Source organism: Morchella importuna, assembly GCF_003444635.1.
Source record: "Morchella importuna strain M04M26 chromosome Unknown Morimp01GS064, whole genome shotgun sequence".
NCBI classification, from domain to species: Eukaryota; Fungi; Ascomycota; class Pezizomycetes; order Pezizales; family Morchellaceae; genus Morchella; species Morchella importuna.
The window spans coordinates 53,874-72,406 of record NW_025763460.1 but is presented as its reverse complement, the minus strand read 5'-3'; the positions used below and the strand labels follow the sequence as shown (position 1 = coordinate 72,406).

The 18,533-nt window shown below is 46.2% G+C and overlaps 5 protein-coding genes across 5 annotated transcripts; all 5 read left to right on the top strand.

The window, feature by feature from the left end:
- Window positions 1-5,275: 5,275 nt before the first annotated feature.
- On the top strand, window positions 5,276-5,706 carry LAJ45_11328 (uncharacterized protein; the record flags this gene model as incomplete). Its single annotated transcript, XM_046120837.1, has 2 exons — window positions 5,276-5,471; window positions 5,531-5,706. The coding sequence occupies 2 exons, from the start codon at window positions 5,276-5,278 to the stop codon at window positions 5,704-5,706; spliced, it is 372 nt and encodes a 123-aa protein (XP_045965971.1).
- Window positions 5,707-7,571: 1,865 nt separating this feature from the next.
- Window positions 7,572-8,200, top strand: LAJ45_11327 (uncharacterized protein; the record flags this gene model as incomplete). The annotated part of the gene is made up of 2 exons (XM_046120836.1): window positions 7,572-7,782; window positions 7,827-8,200. The coding sequence occupies 2 exons, from the start codon at window positions 7,572-7,574 to the stop codon at window positions 8,198-8,200; spliced, it is 585 nt and encodes a 194-aa protein (XP_045965970.1).
- Window positions 8,201-9,517: 1,317 nt separating this feature from the next.
- On the top strand, window positions 9,518-9,895 carry LAJ45_11326 (uncharacterized protein; the record flags this gene model as incomplete). Its single annotated transcript, XM_046120835.1, has 1 exon — window positions 9,518-9,895. One exon carries the CDS (start codon window positions 9,518-9,520, stop codon window positions 9,893-9,895), a length of 378 nt encoding a protein of 125 aa, XP_045965969.1.
- A 2,149-nt stretch (window positions 9,896-12,044) lies between these two features.
- Window positions 12,045-12,770, top strand: LAJ45_11325 (uncharacterized protein; the record flags this gene model as incomplete). The annotated part of the gene is made up of 1 exon (XM_046120834.1): window positions 12,045-12,770. The coding sequence occupies one exon, from the start codon at window positions 12,045-12,047 to the stop codon at window positions 12,768-12,770; it is 726 nt and encodes a 241-aa protein (XP_045965968.1).
- Window positions 12,771-15,764: 2,994 nt separating this feature from the next.
- LAJ45_11324 (uncharacterized protein) lies at window positions 15,765-17,315 on the top strand (the record flags this gene model as incomplete). Its single annotated transcript, XM_046120833.1, has 7 exons — window positions 15,765-15,792; window positions 15,851-15,852; window positions 15,912-16,049; window positions 16,114-16,270; window positions 16,323-16,437; window positions 16,499-16,636; window positions 16,700-17,315. 7 exons carry the CDS (start codon window positions 15,765-15,767, stop codon window positions 17,313-17,315), a joined length of 1,194 nt encoding a protein of 397 aa, XP_045965967.1.
- Window positions 17,316-18,533: the final 1,218 nt, after the last annotated feature.

The window sequence follows — 18,533 nt, the reverse complement described above, 5'->3', positions numbered from 1 at the left end:
GCGGGGGTGTCTTGAGTCTAACCGTGTGATTCACCATGACTCACTCGGCCACTCATGCTTTCGGAGTCATAGCTTTTTTTTTTTTTTTTTTTTTGCTTAATTCATTAATTGCTCGGAGTCATGGCTAGTTGATACATAGTTGCTGCTGATATTATTCCAGGTCGGATTCTTCCACTCGGCGACACTGTGGTGTACGTTTTCGATTCTGTATACATTGTGCTCTAGGTTCAACACCGAGGCGGAACACGCCCAAACACCCAATCCGGCACGGGCTCGAGATCTTTGTCTACGCGCCATGCTGACCAGACAGCTGGTAATCTCACAGGAAAAAAGCTGCATATGTTTCGCTCTAACCTTTTTCAGAACGCATCGATACCTCGCCCCTCACCATGGAGACCCACGACATCCGCTGAAAGTAAATATTTGAAAAGCTGTAGTTCTGACCAAAGTAAGGCGATGCAAACGAAGAAACACGGGGCATAGGTATATGTCTTTGCATAAATGCCTTGTACCTGACTAAACAGGCCACAAACAAAGCTGTGCCCAGCCCCCCACCCAACTGGTCCAATTGTATGGAACGGGTTGGGTACAACCTACCGAGACATGGGGTCACATGTTATATCCGCATCAAACCGCCATCTTCGCTTCCCTCAAATCGACTGAGTTCAGGTTTGTATTTAATCACATCAAGGTAGTTAACAAACTCAACTTCAACTTGTTATATTACTCTACTAGCAATGTAAATGAATCAATTGATGCATTACCCACCAAATCGAATAGGGCAAATGAATCAATTGATTCGTTCACTGGGGACGCCGTTGGTAAATGACACAAGCGATTAATTTACAACCCCAAGTGATGCATTTACAGAGTGATTTTTCAAAATGCATGAAAGTAGTATTTTCTTTGCACATTTCCACTATGTTCCGGTTATTTATGCATGAACCTCTAATTATTCTGTATTATGTGGCGTAAGTGGTATAATGTAGCAAGTGTTCCTTAATTGCTTGAGTTCGATCCCCACTACCAGCAGCGTTTTTATTGTTTTTTAGCAATGTGTTTAATCATTATTTAATGTGTCAAATAATGGGGCATATTGAACTAAGGTCTTCATTTACTAATTGATTTACTTACGCTGTAGAGTTACCTACCAAACCATCTTTGCGTGTAGGAACAACTTGGGTCCAGAGCTCCTATTATTTTGGGCCTTAATTCGGTTTTAAGAGTTTCATTTGTCATGGTGATCATAAATATATGAGCTATGCTTTGCCGTCCTTTGTATAAAACTAGGAAAGAAGGTGTACCCAGCCTTACATGGTCTTACCAGGCAACATCTCGGGCAACAGACTACATGCTCCCAGGGCTAAGAGTTTGACATCTCTATATATTCAAGACAATGAATCATACACCAACAGCTCATTCAACGAGGACCTTTCAGTAACAATCCACACAGACACAATCTTACAAGCGTTTGGAAGGCATTCTGAGTGGAATAAGACCCGTGGCCATTCGGTCATGCAAAAGATTGCACGGTGGATAAAGCTCTAATTGCATTAAGATAGTACGATGGATATTCTAGAGTAGATAAAGCAGGTACACAGCAACAGATCTCCCTGCATCACTTGATCTATTGGTTCTCTTAACCCCTGGCACCTGTAAGCGGCCCCTGCCACCGTTGTACGAGCTATCACTCGTATTGAGTGCCGGGCCCGCCGCCAATTCACAGCCATGGAGAAGTTACCCCCAGTAATTTTGACCATCTCCACAACATTTTAACTTGAGTGAGCCAGGCTGGAGGGTCTTGGATGAGCACTAAGACTCCAACGGGGTGTTATATATAGATTATTGTGATGATCTTAATTTTATGAGCATATATTGTTAGTAAAGGACGTAGTTATGTAACCTCCTAAATTGTATGCGATGAAGATATCCGGGCTATTTTCAATGAGGTTTAGAACCTATTATCCCAGCTGCGCAAGGATACCGTCTAGTTATTAGCCAGCTAACATCTAGCCCCACAACCTAGGAAATGCTACCTTTCCACCCCTATATCTCCTCGCAGCATTGATAAGGCACTGACCTGTATTTTTGAGTTGTCATCAAGCTTGGGAGAAAAGAGCAGAGGCTTTGCTCAAGCAGGTCGGGTTCTGACTTGTCGACACTGTGGCGGCCGAGGAGCGCCAATGAGTCAGCCTGGGCTTCAAAGTAGGTTCGGCCTCGCCCAGCCCACGCTATCAAATTGAAGGCCTCGCCAAGTATAAATAGCTCGGTCCTTAGTTTATAAATAGAGGCCCTGATCCATATGATCTCGATGTGCGTCGTTCGCGCAGACTATATAAGACGTTCATTCACTTTAGCCAAATAACTTTTAACAGCGTTAAACTGTTCCAACCTGTAACAGTAAATTACGCATAGAACTCTCCGAAATTCATTGAAAGTATTCTTCGAAAGGTGATATAATGATAATATGAACTTCTAAGAGCCTGACCGTACCCATTTGGCCCAGGTCATGATTTAACTCTCGTCCCGCTAGCCTACTAAAAAGAACCCACAGCCTGGCCCGGCCCGTCTTAGACTGGGCCTCATTGGCGCCCTTGGGACCGCCAAGCTAGTTAAACTATAAATGGAGGTAGAAGAGCCTACTACCTGGCGGTCTGATCACGGGAGATTCAATTTCATCTATATGTTTAATCTGGGAGATTTAAACGGTTTGAGATCGGGGGGGCCATCAAGGGCTGGATCGAGGGTGTAGGTAGAGGGCCATAGGCTCACAGAGATACATGCTCCATTCCTTGAACCCTCGGCAATGTATCTCCTTTATTATAGTGCTAGAGCCTTTTGAATCACGCGATCTTTGACTCTCAAAACCCAAAGCAAACTGGTGCAGGTAAAATGTTTCTGCCTGATCCACCTTCTCATATCTGGCAATTCTAAGTGTTGCATATGTAAGTGCTCCCACCCCATGATACTCTTTCATTCGAGACCCCTATGCACCTATGCCATACTTTCCGCTGCACGAGTTCCCCGCCTTCGAGAGATCGAAAATAAGGACCAGTCAGCTGAGTTCTTCTACCATAGTGAAGAGCATGATCGGCAGCAACTGTCTCCCCAACAAGCTTTCATACTTCACAGCTTAACCCCAACTCGTAGTGTAGACAAAGCTGAGATTTGCCAAAACATGAAGAATCACTCGATTCCCCCACGAGGTATCACCCTGTGATATTGCGTGATTGAATGACATTCTCACCCAACCCCAATATAGACGGAGACAGTAGCCTATATCTATACAAAATCTCTGCCAAAGCATGCTCACGTCCTGATTCACATGTAGTAAGACTACAATAGCTCTCTCAGAATATGAACCTTCCAGGCCATTTCTTAGTACGACAGCTCCTGGATATATTTGACAACTCGGTCCGGTAATAAAACATTTCCTATTCATATGCACAGAATATCAGCCCTGCTCCTACCACGTTCCATGAATAGGTTGACCAATTGAGGAAGCATTTGCGTCATAGGCGCGCCGCCGGCTACCACCTACCCCAATAGGCAGCGTCCCCCGGTAGCCCACAGAGCCTAGACCTGTATGACGAATAATCTCAGTTGTTGGCACCGGCTGCAAACCTCTACCCCACGGCGGGTTGCCACGCACAGCCCATGCTTCTATGAAACTCCCGAGACACGAGACATCCCGGCTGGTGATACGTTACATGTAGATATCGGGTGATATAACCGAGGCTCAGCACATATAGAGGTTGTACAATACTGTTCCAAATTCATCGTGCTGATTCGTCTAGAGCTATAGAGGATACAATGGACACAGGACAAACTAGGAGCACAGCCATCCCAGTTCTACAACAACTATACATTTCTTTCAATGAATGCGTCAAAAGATCGCTGAATATAAATATGCTATGTAGATACATTCCTTTTTATGTACCTTGTAGTGTATTCACGAAAAACACAAGCTGATTTATGCATCATACTTTCCCTACCAGCCCAACCTATGCGTAGACATACAGTTGTAAAATCTAGTATCACATTTGGAAGGAATTGGGTCGTCGATGCATAGTATATATATGACCCCACATGACCATCTAAGAAAGTAATGAGCTGATATATGCATCCTCTTTACTTTAATTTCCAAACCCCTTGCATGAAAGAGGTTTGCGATAGTTTTTGTACCATCGGGGAGCGCAGAACGGGAGATTACCAGTTTGTTTTGTCAGCTAGCTAGGAAAGAAATTGTTACATATATCCCAACTATAAAGAGCAATGCCTTCACCATGGAATTTCTTAAGCAGAGCATCAGCTGTGACAACAATCAAAAACTCATCAATCTCAATTACAACTCAGCGGGCCATATTCAAAAATGACTTCATGAGCGCCTCCATTTACTGCTACCCTTACTATTCGGAACTTAACGGGGCAACATATGTTCCGACAGTTGGTTGAGGCTTTTCAGGGCAGATGGCAAGTTGAACCACAAGTTACAATCAATCCACGAGCGACCTCTGCAAACACTGTTATTGAAGATTGCAATGGTAATTCAACAACGTTTCACTGGACATATCATGGCAGACATCTCAATAGGTACACCCGGGTATCAAAAGTGTGTAGAAATGTGGCATTGCGACATCGGTTATGTATGGAATTACTCATGTATAAGGGATGACTCATAGAAGGAACAGGGGACTCAGACAAGGATTATGTAACCAGGAGATCATGTGGTATTAGAATATCTGTATATATAGAGCGCTCAAACGCCCACACTGTCGCTGGAACTTTAGCGGCGCAATAGTATCTTCTTCGCATTACAAAACACATCCTCCCTCAAGGTCACATATTCAAACCACACTCAAGTCATTTTCTCCCACACTCCAAACTTCAAAGTGTCTGTACCCAACCCGACCCGGCCCCAGAATATTTGTACTTAACCCGGCCCAACCCATGGGTGTTTTACCCGGGTAAACCCGCCTCTTATATGGGTATAAATCCGGGGTTATACTATTTCTTTCATCTAATTTCGGAGATATTTGGGAATTACTACAGTGGAAATTTGAAATATATCAATTTTTTTAATTGTGAAGTGCCTTTTTCTCACCCATGAAATAGCTGGGTATACCCGGGTCAAAATATAGGCCAAACCCGGCCCGACCCGTTGAAAAAAGGCCGTACCCAACCCATACCCGCCGGGTGCTACCGGGTGATGCCCGGGTTGGCTGCCACCCATTGCGATGTCTGTATCATGGTATAAGAACTAACGAAATCATGAATGCCGTTAGGTACCACTGGGGCCTTTGGAAGGGTTATCTTTCGAATTGACGAAAGAGGCAGGTCCTATCTGTTTACCATTACTTTCCATGCTGCTTTGCAGGGGGAGAACGAGCTTACATGGCCGATTAACCCTAAAACCAATTTGTTCAATATTAGCTTGGCGCACCCCGTAAACCAGGCGCACCATATAGTAGGTTCGTAGCCAATTAAACTCAAATAATCGCATAAGATGAGATATTAACAGGAGAATTAGTGGCTATTATCATTTCACGTAGCGCAAGGGTCTTTGCGCCTTTCGATGAAGACCACATGGACCTTTGCCCTTTATCATGTACTACAAGGAACAAGAGAGCGCCACCCAGGAGGCAGAGTGCTGAAGACGTGCTTTCGAACGCCATATCATGTATCACAGAGGGGTTCAATATGTGACGCTCTATTTCATATGTACCACGTATCTTCAGGGCCCTGTGGATTAAGCTTCAAACTGCATTTGGAGAATCGAAAAGTAGTATCGATAACGTGTGCATCCCTTCGGCGTGAAAATGTGTTTTCAAATGCGGGGTGAAAGTCGGTGAAGAGCCTTCCTCATCCACAATCACGTACTGGAGCCTAATCTTTTAACACAAATTCTTAAAATATTGCCCAATCCTAGAAATTGGTTAATATCTAGTCCTGGGTTTAGTATTAGGTCATTGATCGATGGGTGAGCTTGAGGAGGGAACCATATCGCTGTCCTACTAAGATTACTGTTACTGTTACTGCTACTTATTGTTACTGTTCGACTTCAACTTCAACGTTAACTTCAAGAGGTTGAAATGGTCCGCAAGTTATAAGGTCTGGACCGGTCCACTAAATGGTCGGTCCAGTCCATGTCTAAAAATGAACCGGTCCACCTGGTAATATATGCCACACCCAGAAAGCCCTTTCTCACCGACAATATCAAGCTAGTTTAGCAGAAAGAAAGTCAGTTTAAGAAACATTGGACTAGAACAAGCTTTAAAACATAAATAAATGGTTTTCGTTACCAACTTTTGGCCGGGGTCGGCCTTGGCCGGACCGATGTCATAGTTTAGTCCAGTCCGGTCAGACTTGCGATTGTTTAAAAATGCTCTAGTCTAGTCCAAAGCCATTTTTTAGACCAGTCCCAACCATTTCAACCTCATTTTAATTTCTGATGCCCGCCTCCACACCACTCCTCACATTCCCACATCCATATTCCCCACCGCCATGGCACCCCACCCTGGTCACCACCGACAACTTAGACGTCATCCTCGTCAAAGCGGTCTTGAACGGAAGCGCCCACGTAACGCAAAACCCGACTACCTGTACTTCACCCCCTCTTTTCTGCCTCTGACTCCCGCCAGGCGGACATTGCGACAATGCTGCTAGAAGCGGTCGCGAGCGTTAGTAAGCGGAGATCGGGTGGGAGGATGGCTATGCGGGCGGGGTAGGAGGTAGAGGATGTAGAGATAGTGGGGCTTCTAAATCCTAAAAGTACACTCATCCTTTTGATTTGTGCCAGAAAAGGACCTCTATATAATAATACTACATGCCAAGTAGGCTAAAAACGTAAAAGGAGAGGGAAAAACTAGTTCCTACATACATTATTAATAATAACGGAAACGGAAAAGGAAACGGAAAAAGTAACAAGTAATTCCGCTAGTGCAATAGCACTGCTGTGGCGTATGGGGCGAGGAGTGTGGTGGCGGTGTAAAGAGGAGGCTTGAACATACTCGCGCGTTAATTAAGTAGTCGGATATCGACTTTTCAATTAACGACTGAGTATAACTACATGTATATACTGCTGGAACAGGGTTCCCATCGGGAAAGGTTGACTCATCTACCCTTCCGATTATTGATTTTTTCTTTATTGATTTTCCCATCTTTATTCTTCGGAAAAACAGTTTTTCCATTAGATTTTTCTTTGTCATCTCTTCCGGCCAGTTCATGCAAGATAATTTTCTTTGTTCTTTTTAGGAGTGGCGGATTATAGTTCCTTGACTTTTTGGGGAGTGGCTTGCAATATTTCAGTTTCTAGAACGTTCTCTAGTAACTTGATGAAAAGGTTTTGACGGCTATAGATAGAAAGCCAAGGTAGATAATCACAAATTATCAATCGTTACAATTGTAGAAAGTCGTCTTGACATCTCTCTATCTAGCACCTGCCCTGTCATATACAATATTAGTCACCGCGTTGCACAGAGACCGAGGATCGGGAGTGAGCAGCCAGCCACTACAAGCATCGACAAACCTCAGAGCTTCAGTTAACCAGATAAATCATCCGTCCAACGACCATGGCCGAACCCTCCCCGCTATTGTCAGTACCTCCGGAGATCATTTACCTCATCTCCGACTTCTTAACCGTCCGCCGGGCAGCATTCTTTGCCCGCACCTGCCACGCCATCCACGCTGCACTCGCCTCTAAACTCGACCAAACCTTCCTCTCCACCTGGTACAAGCGCCCCCTCTGGGCAGCGCAGAAAAACCGGCCCTACACGCTCGAACGTGTCCTCCTTTACCGCGACGCTCACCCCAAAGACCCCCCAAAGACTGGAGTAATGTTGATGCCTACCTTCTCAATGAGGCAATCTGCAATACTTCCCCCGACGCCGTCCGCCTGCTCCTGGCGCGCGGCGTTGACCCCAACGGGACGACCAAGGAGATGAGAGAGCAAGGAAGGCCTCCTCTTACGACCGCAGTCAGGCAGCAGCACGTACCGATTGTCACAATGTTGTTGGAGGCCGGAGCGGACGCTAGATACCATCCCGGGCACTTCGCAATGAGATCAGCGATTTTACAGGCGTACCTAGACGACAATATGGAGATTGGAGAGCTTCTGGTGAAGTATGGGGCGGAGATTCCCTTGTTCTCAGAATCTTCCGAGTCTGATTCAGAATCTTGCACGTCTGGAGAAGATGATTAGTCTGATTCTGCTCCGGCAGAAGATGGTCAGAATTAGCAGTTCGAGAGAAACCACCAAGTTACTAGGAATTGCTACATATTAGAGTTAAAAGGAATTGCAGTTCAAGTTACCAAGCATTATAAAGTTGACATAAATTGGTCCCGTCGTCTATCTGTTGGTGCCGCTGAGATTCTGATTCACGACTTCCAGATGCCCCTAAACACCGCTGCCAAACTTACCTCTTAGACCATTTCTGTTCCAAGTATTCCATGCGAGGTGTGTGGTGGTGTGAGTAGTTCTGATTACGCCTCCCATTAAGCCGTAGATTGACAAGCAACCGCGAACGACATTTCATCCCAGTCAAGTTCAGGTACTGCATGTATGAATACATGTATGCACGGTCCTGATATATCTTATAAAGTTTACTCAGATCGATTTCACACATGGTTTTTACCCTCATGTTAGATTCTGACCGAATTACAGGTCCTACTATAGGTCCTCGCAGTATATGTATACACTAAAAAAGTAAAAGAGAAGGGAAAAAGTACAAGTAGAACATGATTAATAATAAAGGAAAACGGAAAAAGTAACAAGTAATTCTGCTACCGCAATACCTAGCATTACTACGGCCTTTGGGGTGGTGAAGAGTGTACTATGGCTACGTGCCGTCCAATACTATGTAAGAAGGAAAGATGAGAGGTCGATGTAAATGTCGATAACGCAGAGTGTATTGTCTATGTCTAGGAGTTGTTCGTTACACAGTGACTACATACATGTAGCTATGTGATGACCCGCTTGTTACACTTTGTCCTCTCGCTTATGCCTCGAGGTTACATACGTAACCACACGAAGTTACCCTTTATGCACTTTATATTGATATTGGTGATGGTGTTACATCTACATAGCTGCACAGAGATTGAAGAGCGGTAGGGACGACGGGTGAGGGGCCGCCGCACGCATCCAAACCACAAACACACCTCAGAGCTTCATTTAACCAGATATATCATCCGTCCAACGACCATGTCATCCTCACCACCCTGTCCGCTTTTGTCACTACCTGCTGAGCTCATCTACATCATTTCCAACTCCTTAACCACGCGCAGAGCGGCATTGCCCGCACCTGCCACGTCATTCGTGCTCTGCTCGCCCCTCAGCGCAGAACAATCGGCCCAACACGCTCGAACGTTGCCTCCTCCTCCACCCCGCTAGCTCCAGAGACTGGAGTAATCTTGATGCCATCCTTCTCAAACAGGCAATCCGCAAAACTTCCCCCGAAATAGTCCGCCTTCTCCTGGCGCATGGCGTTGACCCCAACAGGGCGGTCGATGGGATTGTAGAATGGCCCCCGCTTACGGTCGCAGTCATGCAGCGGGATGTAGTGATTGTCACAATGTTGCTGGAGCTGGTGCGGACGCTAACTACAACCCCACGTTCTGGACACGTTGTGCAGCAATTGGGCTGGCGTATTGGGAGAGCAGTTGGGAGATGATAGAGCTTTTGGAAAAGCATGGGGTGGAGATTCCCTCGGATTTGGAATATTGCACGTCTTGGGAAGATGATGACTCTGATTCGGAATCTTGCATGTCTGGAAAAGATGATGACTCTGATTCGGAATCTTGCATGTCTGGAAAAGATGATGACTCTGATTCGGAATCTTGCATGTCTGGAGGGGGTGATGAGTCTGATTCTGCTGCGTCAGAAGAAGGTCCGAATTAGCAGTTCTAGATAAATCATCAAGTTGCCCGGAATTACTATCCCTTCGTTCCTTTTCAGGGTAGTTGGGATTTACCTGTTAAGGTAATTATTTCTTTAGTGAACCTAACCCTGACTCCGTGGAGGATTCTTTCCACCAATGTCACGGTTTGTCATCTTTAGTGAAATTTCCCTTTTATGGCAGCGTTACATTACCGATCATGGTTAATTCATCGATTAGTACGGCGCTATTTCTCGCTTAATTACATGTAGTGTGAAAGTCGGGCACGAACGAAAAGATTAGAGTTACCAAGAATTGCAATTCGAGTTGCCAAGAATTATAGCCAAGGAAGCCACTAGTGTATGTGAGCACTAGCACAGGTAAGATCCGAGCAGGATGACCCGAGTATGTACGGTGTCAGACAGCCAAAACCAGCCAGCCAGAGCAACCACCGACTCCCCTTCACCCCATCGACTTTCAACAACGCAACATTTGTCCAAAAATAATGTTCTTTGTAAAATGGGTCTAATCATGGTTGTAAACATCCCCATGAAAGGGGATTTAAAATACTTAAGAACTGGCTGCACTATGACCTCTCAAACATTTGGTGCAATCTGCCCGAAAAAATGTAGGTGTGAAATAATAACTTTAATAGCTTTATGCCAAGGCGGCCACATTAATTGGGATAATTCTTACCCTATTGGGATGATTCGATGATTATTATTACCCGATTAGGACTAGTTTCTGGCTTGAAAAGATCATGAGGGTTGATTTTGACTGTCCGGCGCTGTACCTACATAAGTGCCATATGCCAAGACTTGAGACTTTGCGCTGAGGGATGCGGGGTCCTTTTTGACACACTTGGCATTAATTAGCCAAGGAATTATAGATCCAGCCTTGCATTTGACTCCCAGAGAGGGCTAATCGCGAAATTAGACCTCCACTCCTCCTATCCTTTGTAGAATGACTAAATGGTGGCCTTCTTTTTATGAAGATTCTTTTATGATAAAATTCAAATGCAACTACACCTTCTATTAAATCCTCAACAATTTAGCTAAGGTATTAGTTGTAGAAAAGAATTATTTACTTTGAGGTTGAATTTTCTCTCTCACCAAAAACTGGGTAACGCCAATCAGTGGCAAGCAACATCTGGCTCCATTTTTGACCACCCCAGATCAACGAAAATCCATATAATGCCAGGCTACAGGGAAGCTGGATTCATCCAGCGCAAAGTCTCTATTTGTCCACAATTCATCACGATAGGAACTTTGTATCCGTTCTTAACTCCTCTACCAAGTTGAAATAAATCTGCTATAACGTATCCAGAGGGACTATCGATTCTGATTCTCCCGGGTTTCATGGTTGCTATGATGTAGGGGTGTGGGTTGGCCCTTCTGTAGGTACATTGTATCTACAAAGCTCGGCTATTATTGGCGAACCGGCCGATGTCGCCGCTCTCCACTCCATAATCCACACTCTCCGGGCCGAGCTCAAAGCCACCACCAGCGCCAACCCCCACGTACCGGTGCTGCATAACACATCGAATTATGACGCGAAGGTCAGGAGGGGGAGGAATTTTGCGACGTATTTCGATGCGTACAGGAAATATGGGAAGTACTGGCAAATGTTTGCGCTGGAGACGCTAGCGGAGCTGGCGAGATATAGGGGCTGTTTGATGATGAGGGGTATCTGAAGGCGGAGGAGTAGTGCGGACAAGGGAGATCGTTGGGGGAATGAGTATATAGCTATCGTACAATGTATCGCTCGTAGGCAGTTCCAACGGCCAGCGAAGAATTAAATGTGAGACGAACTGGGGTGGGTCGAGTGATCTCGTGTGTCGCTCGCTGTCTTGTGCTACAAATCAGGCATCCAGTCCAAAGATCGGATCATGGTCCGATAACTATAAGAGATAAATCTAACCCTTAATAAATGTCACCCCTCATTTGGTGGAACATTCCCGTTGTCTGTATCTACTGTATTATTATTATATCTGGCAGTTATCATCTTTGCCAGTCGGAGTACCTTTCTTATTGTCCTTCTCGCTGGATACAAAACCACCTTCAACAGTCATCAACTATTTACATACCCCAAACTATTCTCCAACCTCCCCCCCCCCCCAAACCCCATTCACACCGCAATAACAAGCAAAATCTCAAGGCCCTAGCTTCCACCATGTCTGGGCTCGGTGGTGATAGTACTGAGAACCGTTCCAGAAACCCCGACGCCGCCACCCTCCTCTCTAGGATTGACAGTCTCGAAGCCGAGCTTAAAGTCATAACCACCTTCAACCACCACCTCATCGCCACCCTCGCCCGACTTCAAGCCGAGCAGGCAACCCCCACTCCTGCCACCACCACCACCATCACTACCACCACCACACCTACCACCCCTAGCGCCATCACTGCCCCCCTCCCATGCTCGCATCCGAACCACGCATGCACAATCGCCTCCGGGAGTGGTGCCGCCTCGCCTGAAATCTTCCAGGAAATCATCAAGACCAACTGGCATGGCCGTCTCGGCCGTACCCATATGGTGGACGTTGATGCCCTACCTGCCACAGCACTCAGCGAGCTTGACTGCCTCCTGCGGCGGAAGCTCCACGCAAGTTACCCCCGCGCCCGCGATAGATTGACGCCTGACGTTGACACCATCTTTGCGAGTCTTGCGGCGCTTGGTCTGCGGCTGGAGGATAGAGGTGCGTATGCGGATCTGCCTGCGATACATGATCTTGGTACGTTGCGTAATACCCCCACGATCAAGAGGGTGATAAACTCTGCGTCGTGGTGGACTACCCATGAGAAGTATGCGGACTACTGGCAGGGGTTGGTGTTGGAGACGCTGGTGGAGCTGGCGAGGTATCGGGGGCTGTTTGATGATGAGGGATATCTGAAGGAGTAGTGGGGCCGGAGAGTGGGAAGGTGTGTAGTTTGGGGGAGTGGAGAGAAGGGGGAATATACAGGGGGGGGGGAGGGGGGGTTACTGATGGCACGTTCTGTATTTCCTTTACGATATAGTATTATCTCTTACTATTCCTTTACTGTAGACTAGTGCTGTGACCATATCATGCTTTCTCAGCTCTATTTCACACATGGTCCTTACCCCGATGCCAGAGTCTTCAGATCGTTAAACACTTATCGAATTGCGGGGGCGACTGAGGTCCTCGGAATATTCGTGTACTGATTGTAGGACAGCTTGTGGCGTTGAGTAGAGGTATTCATACGCCCGGACTCAAGTTCAGCTACTTCGAAGGCTCCAGTAGGATGGTATAGACTGCGATATGGGCCCGGCGGGCTGCCAGTAGAGCCTCCGAGAGAAGAAAGGTAAACCGGATATCCATCACAAGGTATCACTCGGACGAAGAAAAATAAACACTATATTAAAATTATTAGATGCGATGCTAGGAGCAATACCCTAGTTCTAAGTGAATCGTGCATCAGAGAACTTTCGTACACTATGTGGCCAGTGTAAGATCTCTGATATGAATAGCAAGATTAATATCAAGATGAAGGTACATTTTCAGATTCGTTTATATGAGGCTCTGTGTATACAAAAGGAGTATTATCTTCCTCCCTATTGTATTCAATCAAGTCAAATTGGGGAATCAGATGTCCGGCGCTCTGATTCTTCTCCATTCCTTATTCGAAAACCCGCATCCAGTCACCCGGAAATTTATCTTTTAAACTTCTTTATTAATGTAAAATTCAATTACCACCTGGTCATATGATCCTCAGCCATGACGACGTATCCCGCTCCAGACAGCCCCGCTCCTTCGACATAATTAGGCAATTCAGTCACCTATACGCTTATCAATGCAGCACGAAAAACGGGGTGAAATCAGTGCTGTACACGTATGACCACGGGATCCAGTGGACAACACAGAATTAAAAAGGCATTACAAAACAAATACCGTAGCTATGTTGTATTCTACTGTATTACTAGCACGTTAACGGGAATACTGTAGTGAATCCATTGCCTTTTTTGGTATTGTAGTTATGATGAAATAATCCGGCTCGGATCCCAGGGGATATAAGCTAGCACCTAGATTCGAACCATTCATAACATTCGGAATATTTTAAATACTACTAGACTATGTATCGATTGAGTTGAGTGTAAGACAGTCTTGCTTTCAATAATAGTCAACACCGGAGACCTTATTTCAGATTGTTTCCTCGTCGGTTTGCGAATTACAAAATCAATTGTTCTGAAGGTGTTTGTCGATTTCTTACGCATTTCCTAAGATTCGCCATATTATCACAATCTGTCAATAAGCGCGGTAGGCCTTCCGCCCTGAGATGATCAACTTAGACACTCAGTTCAAATATTTCCCCACGGTCTATCCACCAATTGGGTCCGCTCAGGGTTAGGGTTTGTGCGGAGAGCCCAACAGGATGTAGTGTAAGGTCTACAATCCGAAATCTTGAAGTGTGCGCAGACGGCGGGATGTTTCGACTCGGTTATAATTACAAGTCGGAGGTTAGATTCTTTTGGCTCAGCATGGCGGGATTTTGAGAGACAGCGGACTCTTGAGTGGCTCAACCGGTATAGGTACCGCAGGCAGGGCATCTCAGTTATTGTTTCATTGAATCTCAGTTATTAATTCATTGATCCCACCCAAGTTACGACACTCTATCAGTTTCGCTAGACTTAAGTCTTAAGGAAGAAATCTCCGACTTGGAACTCGCGACATCCGGGCCTCAGCAAATTCCAAAATGCATAATAGTTTCCTCATCTCCTACTAGCTGGGATAGTACCGCCATAACTCGAAAAATTGGCTAGCTTCCAGAGATCAAAATTACTTGTATGGGAAACTTCCGATGCAGATCAATGCCATTCAACCAATCACTCGAGTGATAATCCCTGGCCGGAGATAGCCAATTTTTCGAGTTTTGGTGGTACATACAGGGTTTGAGCCATCTCCATTTATGTTTTCCGGTAAACATGTTGGGGCGCTGATCCCGAATCTTTCCCGTCAGCTTATTGGAATATAGAGCTATCTCCATTTACCCATATCGAGCCTACACTCGCACATCCATCTGAGAGTTCTTTCGAGCTTTGTGGAGGTTCAAATAGTGTGAAACATAATTGACATGTTCTTGCGTCACCATCCCTGCAAACGATGGACGGCCCGCTCCGCTCGTGCATCTGCATACCTGCTCATCGTTCACGGGCAAACCAGCCAAGCCCTTCTCGGTTAGCTGTGTCACGTGGAATCACACCTGTCTCGTGCCCAGCCAACCCCTTGGCGCCAAGGTTTGTACTCACGCAGCCTCTTCGTGGTTAGGGTTAGAGTCACAGTGATGAGTTTAGGTGGCTTGTCCAGTCAACCCTTCGAAGATGCCAAGAGACGGCTAGAGCCATCAGTGGATGTTGTCATTTTAATTGTTATCTAATCCATTATTATGGTGTGGCTTTTTGGAACATTACTTGAGAAAATATAATTTTCTAAAGTTTATGTTTAATGGAGTGATGTCACGTGTAACGCAGGCTCCTTCTACGCTAAAGTTCATGTTAAACTAAGGTTTTGAGTTCATGTTAGACTCTCCGAGGGTTCAAATAAACGGCACACAGCTTATGGTAAACCCTCTGAGGCTTACCTAAAGTTCTCTACCTCGCTGTTTAAATTTGTGGCGCCGTTTTTGTCCCATCGGGCGACAGGAGGCAAAGGGCGCCGACTCGGTAGTCAACATCTCAGTGGTTGCGCCATTGACTAAGTTAGCAGGCGGGCCGCGGCTGTTTTCATCAAGCGTTCCGGTTGTGAGGGGCCTGCGACGCATAACGTCGCTTTGCACAATATTTGTGCAATAAATAAGTTGGTTGCCTTAAGGCATCGTCATGGGCGCTGCTGCGGGGCCTCAGGCCCGCCATATGATCATTTCTTAACAAGAGGACCATATGCCGAACAAGACTCCCGTAAACTCGTGTCGGTATAATATCTATCTACTATACCCGAAGCGACGAGGCAAAGATAAGCCGATAAGACGTGAGGATCACCCGCTCAACCAACTTCATCACCCAAAGGTAGTAACAATGACCCCAAAGCGCCGATTAACCACTACTAAGGTCCGTGGCGTCGCCTCACGAGATCAGTTTGATGGGACGCCAGGCCCCACAAGTCTCGATACTGCTGTCATAAGCCGTATTTACGTTAGTTTCGCAGCTCACATCACGGCGCTGGAGGTAAAGACTCTCAGTATATCCTTGGCTTCACTAGTTCAAGGATCGATAGCCTAACATGCCATAGGTCCATTATGAAAAGGGTAGCGTCGACAAGATTACGCATGGAACGCCTAGCGGCGATAGGCAAGAGATTATTTTACAACCTTACGAACTCATTACCGCTATTGAAGGAAGCTGGACAGGAGGAATCATCAACCATCTTACTTTCACTACCAACAAGCGTAGGTGATGTTTTCATCCGCATCTTAGGGAACCGCTGACAATTTTATTTAGGAACATTTGGCCCTTTTGGGGAAAGAAAGGGAGAGTTCTTTCAATGGGATGCTGGTGCAAAGGTTCCGTCGGACGTTGCCCCTCGGATGGGGCTGCTGGCCTTTCGTGGAACCTAGTGAGTGTCAAACCGTGGGTTCATCGTGGTGCACGCACCAGCGCTAAGATAAAGCATGTAGCTCAGGTCAAATCACCTCACTCCAAGCTACCTTCGCCGAATTTGACCATCCCCACAGTACGGTCAGGTATGAGAGGCTACCGACTTTTGCTAATGCGAAGTCTCCATCCGGTTCATCTTGTCTCCCAAGCTTCATAGTGTAAGTGATTCCATAGCGTGCGGTTTCGCTGCTATGGGTTCTACTAACAAGTGCTTTCAACAGGCATCTCATGAGCCCAGTCATTACTCTCTTGGCCGGCCCAGAGCCTATATCACTGCATGTACATGAGGCCATCCTTTGCCGTCTTCCCTTCTTCCGAGCAGCTCTCAAAGGGGAGTTCAAGGAGGCTTCCGAGAAGGTGGTGAAAATGCCCGAAGACGACGCAACGTCCGTTGCCGCTTTGATTGAGTTCTTATCCTCGGGCGGCTACACGTATGCCTATAACCCAGATAATACCAGGTTCCGCGATGGAAAATCTCTCGTTCCCATTGCGGACTTGGCGCAAGGGCTATTCCACGTGAGCGTATACGCAGCTGCCTCGAAGTACGACTGTCCAAAGCTCGTCGATGAAGCTATGAAAAATTTCCGGGTGGTAGTCGGAGATCTTGAGGGGATCGATAATCTTCGATTGTGGCAAGCAGCATATGGGGTAGGGTTAACCATGTGGGCCTGGGGAACAGATGAGGGCCCAACGAAGTTCAATGAGGGGCTAACGAAATGGGCTGCAACGCTCTCAGAGAAGCATCGGGAGGAGATGGAAAGGATTATGGGTGACTGTCCTGCTTTGGCTTGTGATTTGCTTGGATTTCAAACACCGGTGATAGGGAGTGAGTCTTAAGAACAGTTGGTGGCTTTAGGGGCCTCCGAAATGGATCTAGGGAGCAGCTGACAATTATGCATGGATCAAACCAAGTGCATCAAGTTAAGTGGACAATAAGGGGGCTTTGAAAGTGACTATACACGTGACATACGTTTCTGAGCGCACATAATGAATCATGCCGGCCTACGACCGTCCGGCGGGACATCGTGGTTCATAGAAAACCACTCGCGAGTAGGATCCTCCAGAGAATTTGGTCATGGCAGGATGTCAGGGTTAGGGTTCTGCCGCTCTTTTTTTCCTTCCCGCTGTAGTGGTGTACCTCACCACCCTCAGATGTGACCGATACCTTTCTGAGAGTGGCCGGCAGTAACCATGACCTATCAGATTCTGATTAGTGATTTGGTAGCTAAATGCCCCAAGAACTTGACAGGGCACGCCTTGCGCTTCGAAGTTGATACAGGTTTGTTTATTCAGACACTGGAATCCATCCCGTGGATATTTTTGAGGGTTTGTAGGCGTTCAAATGCAATCTGTAGACCCCCCTAGGGGGGGGGGGGTCTACAAGCATTACTCATCTTTAGTCTCTTTGCCACCACCATACTTCAAACAACCAAAATAATACCACAACATCCTCTAAAGCTGCCCAAAAAACTGGCAGTTTACTATTGGCCATTGACGATATAGATATGATATTTTGGGACTTTATTTCCTCCTCTCTTTTGAATAAGGAAATTTTATGTGCATTGGACTTGTTCTACAGAATTTGATGTGGTGAGCCGTTGCTACGTGGAATCTGTAATTTATCAGATTTGAACACCTTCAGAATATCCACGGGATGGATTCCACTGTCTGATAGCTGAATCTAAACAGTCCAGATTTGTTAAATCCGAATCGCTCAATGCTGTAAATGGTAGCGCTCGAGTGTCACGCAAGGAGTTTTACCGACCCGTCGTCGTGTCCCCACGTTACACGAAAGGTGTTCAGGGTTAGGCTCTCCTCTCAGGAGGGTGTTTGTACAGCGGTGGGTATTAAGTCATCGGACGGCCTAGCCACAATTTTGCCTGCAAACGCGTATTTTGGTGGCGTTCTGTCTGATCACTTACCCACCGCTGTACTTTGTATGAGCAGTTTTAGCTGTATACGGAACCGGTTTTACCCAAGCCAAAACTGAACTGAAGCAAATAGCGAGAAGCGCAAGCCAAATAATGAGAAGAGAAAGCTGAACTGAACTGTTTT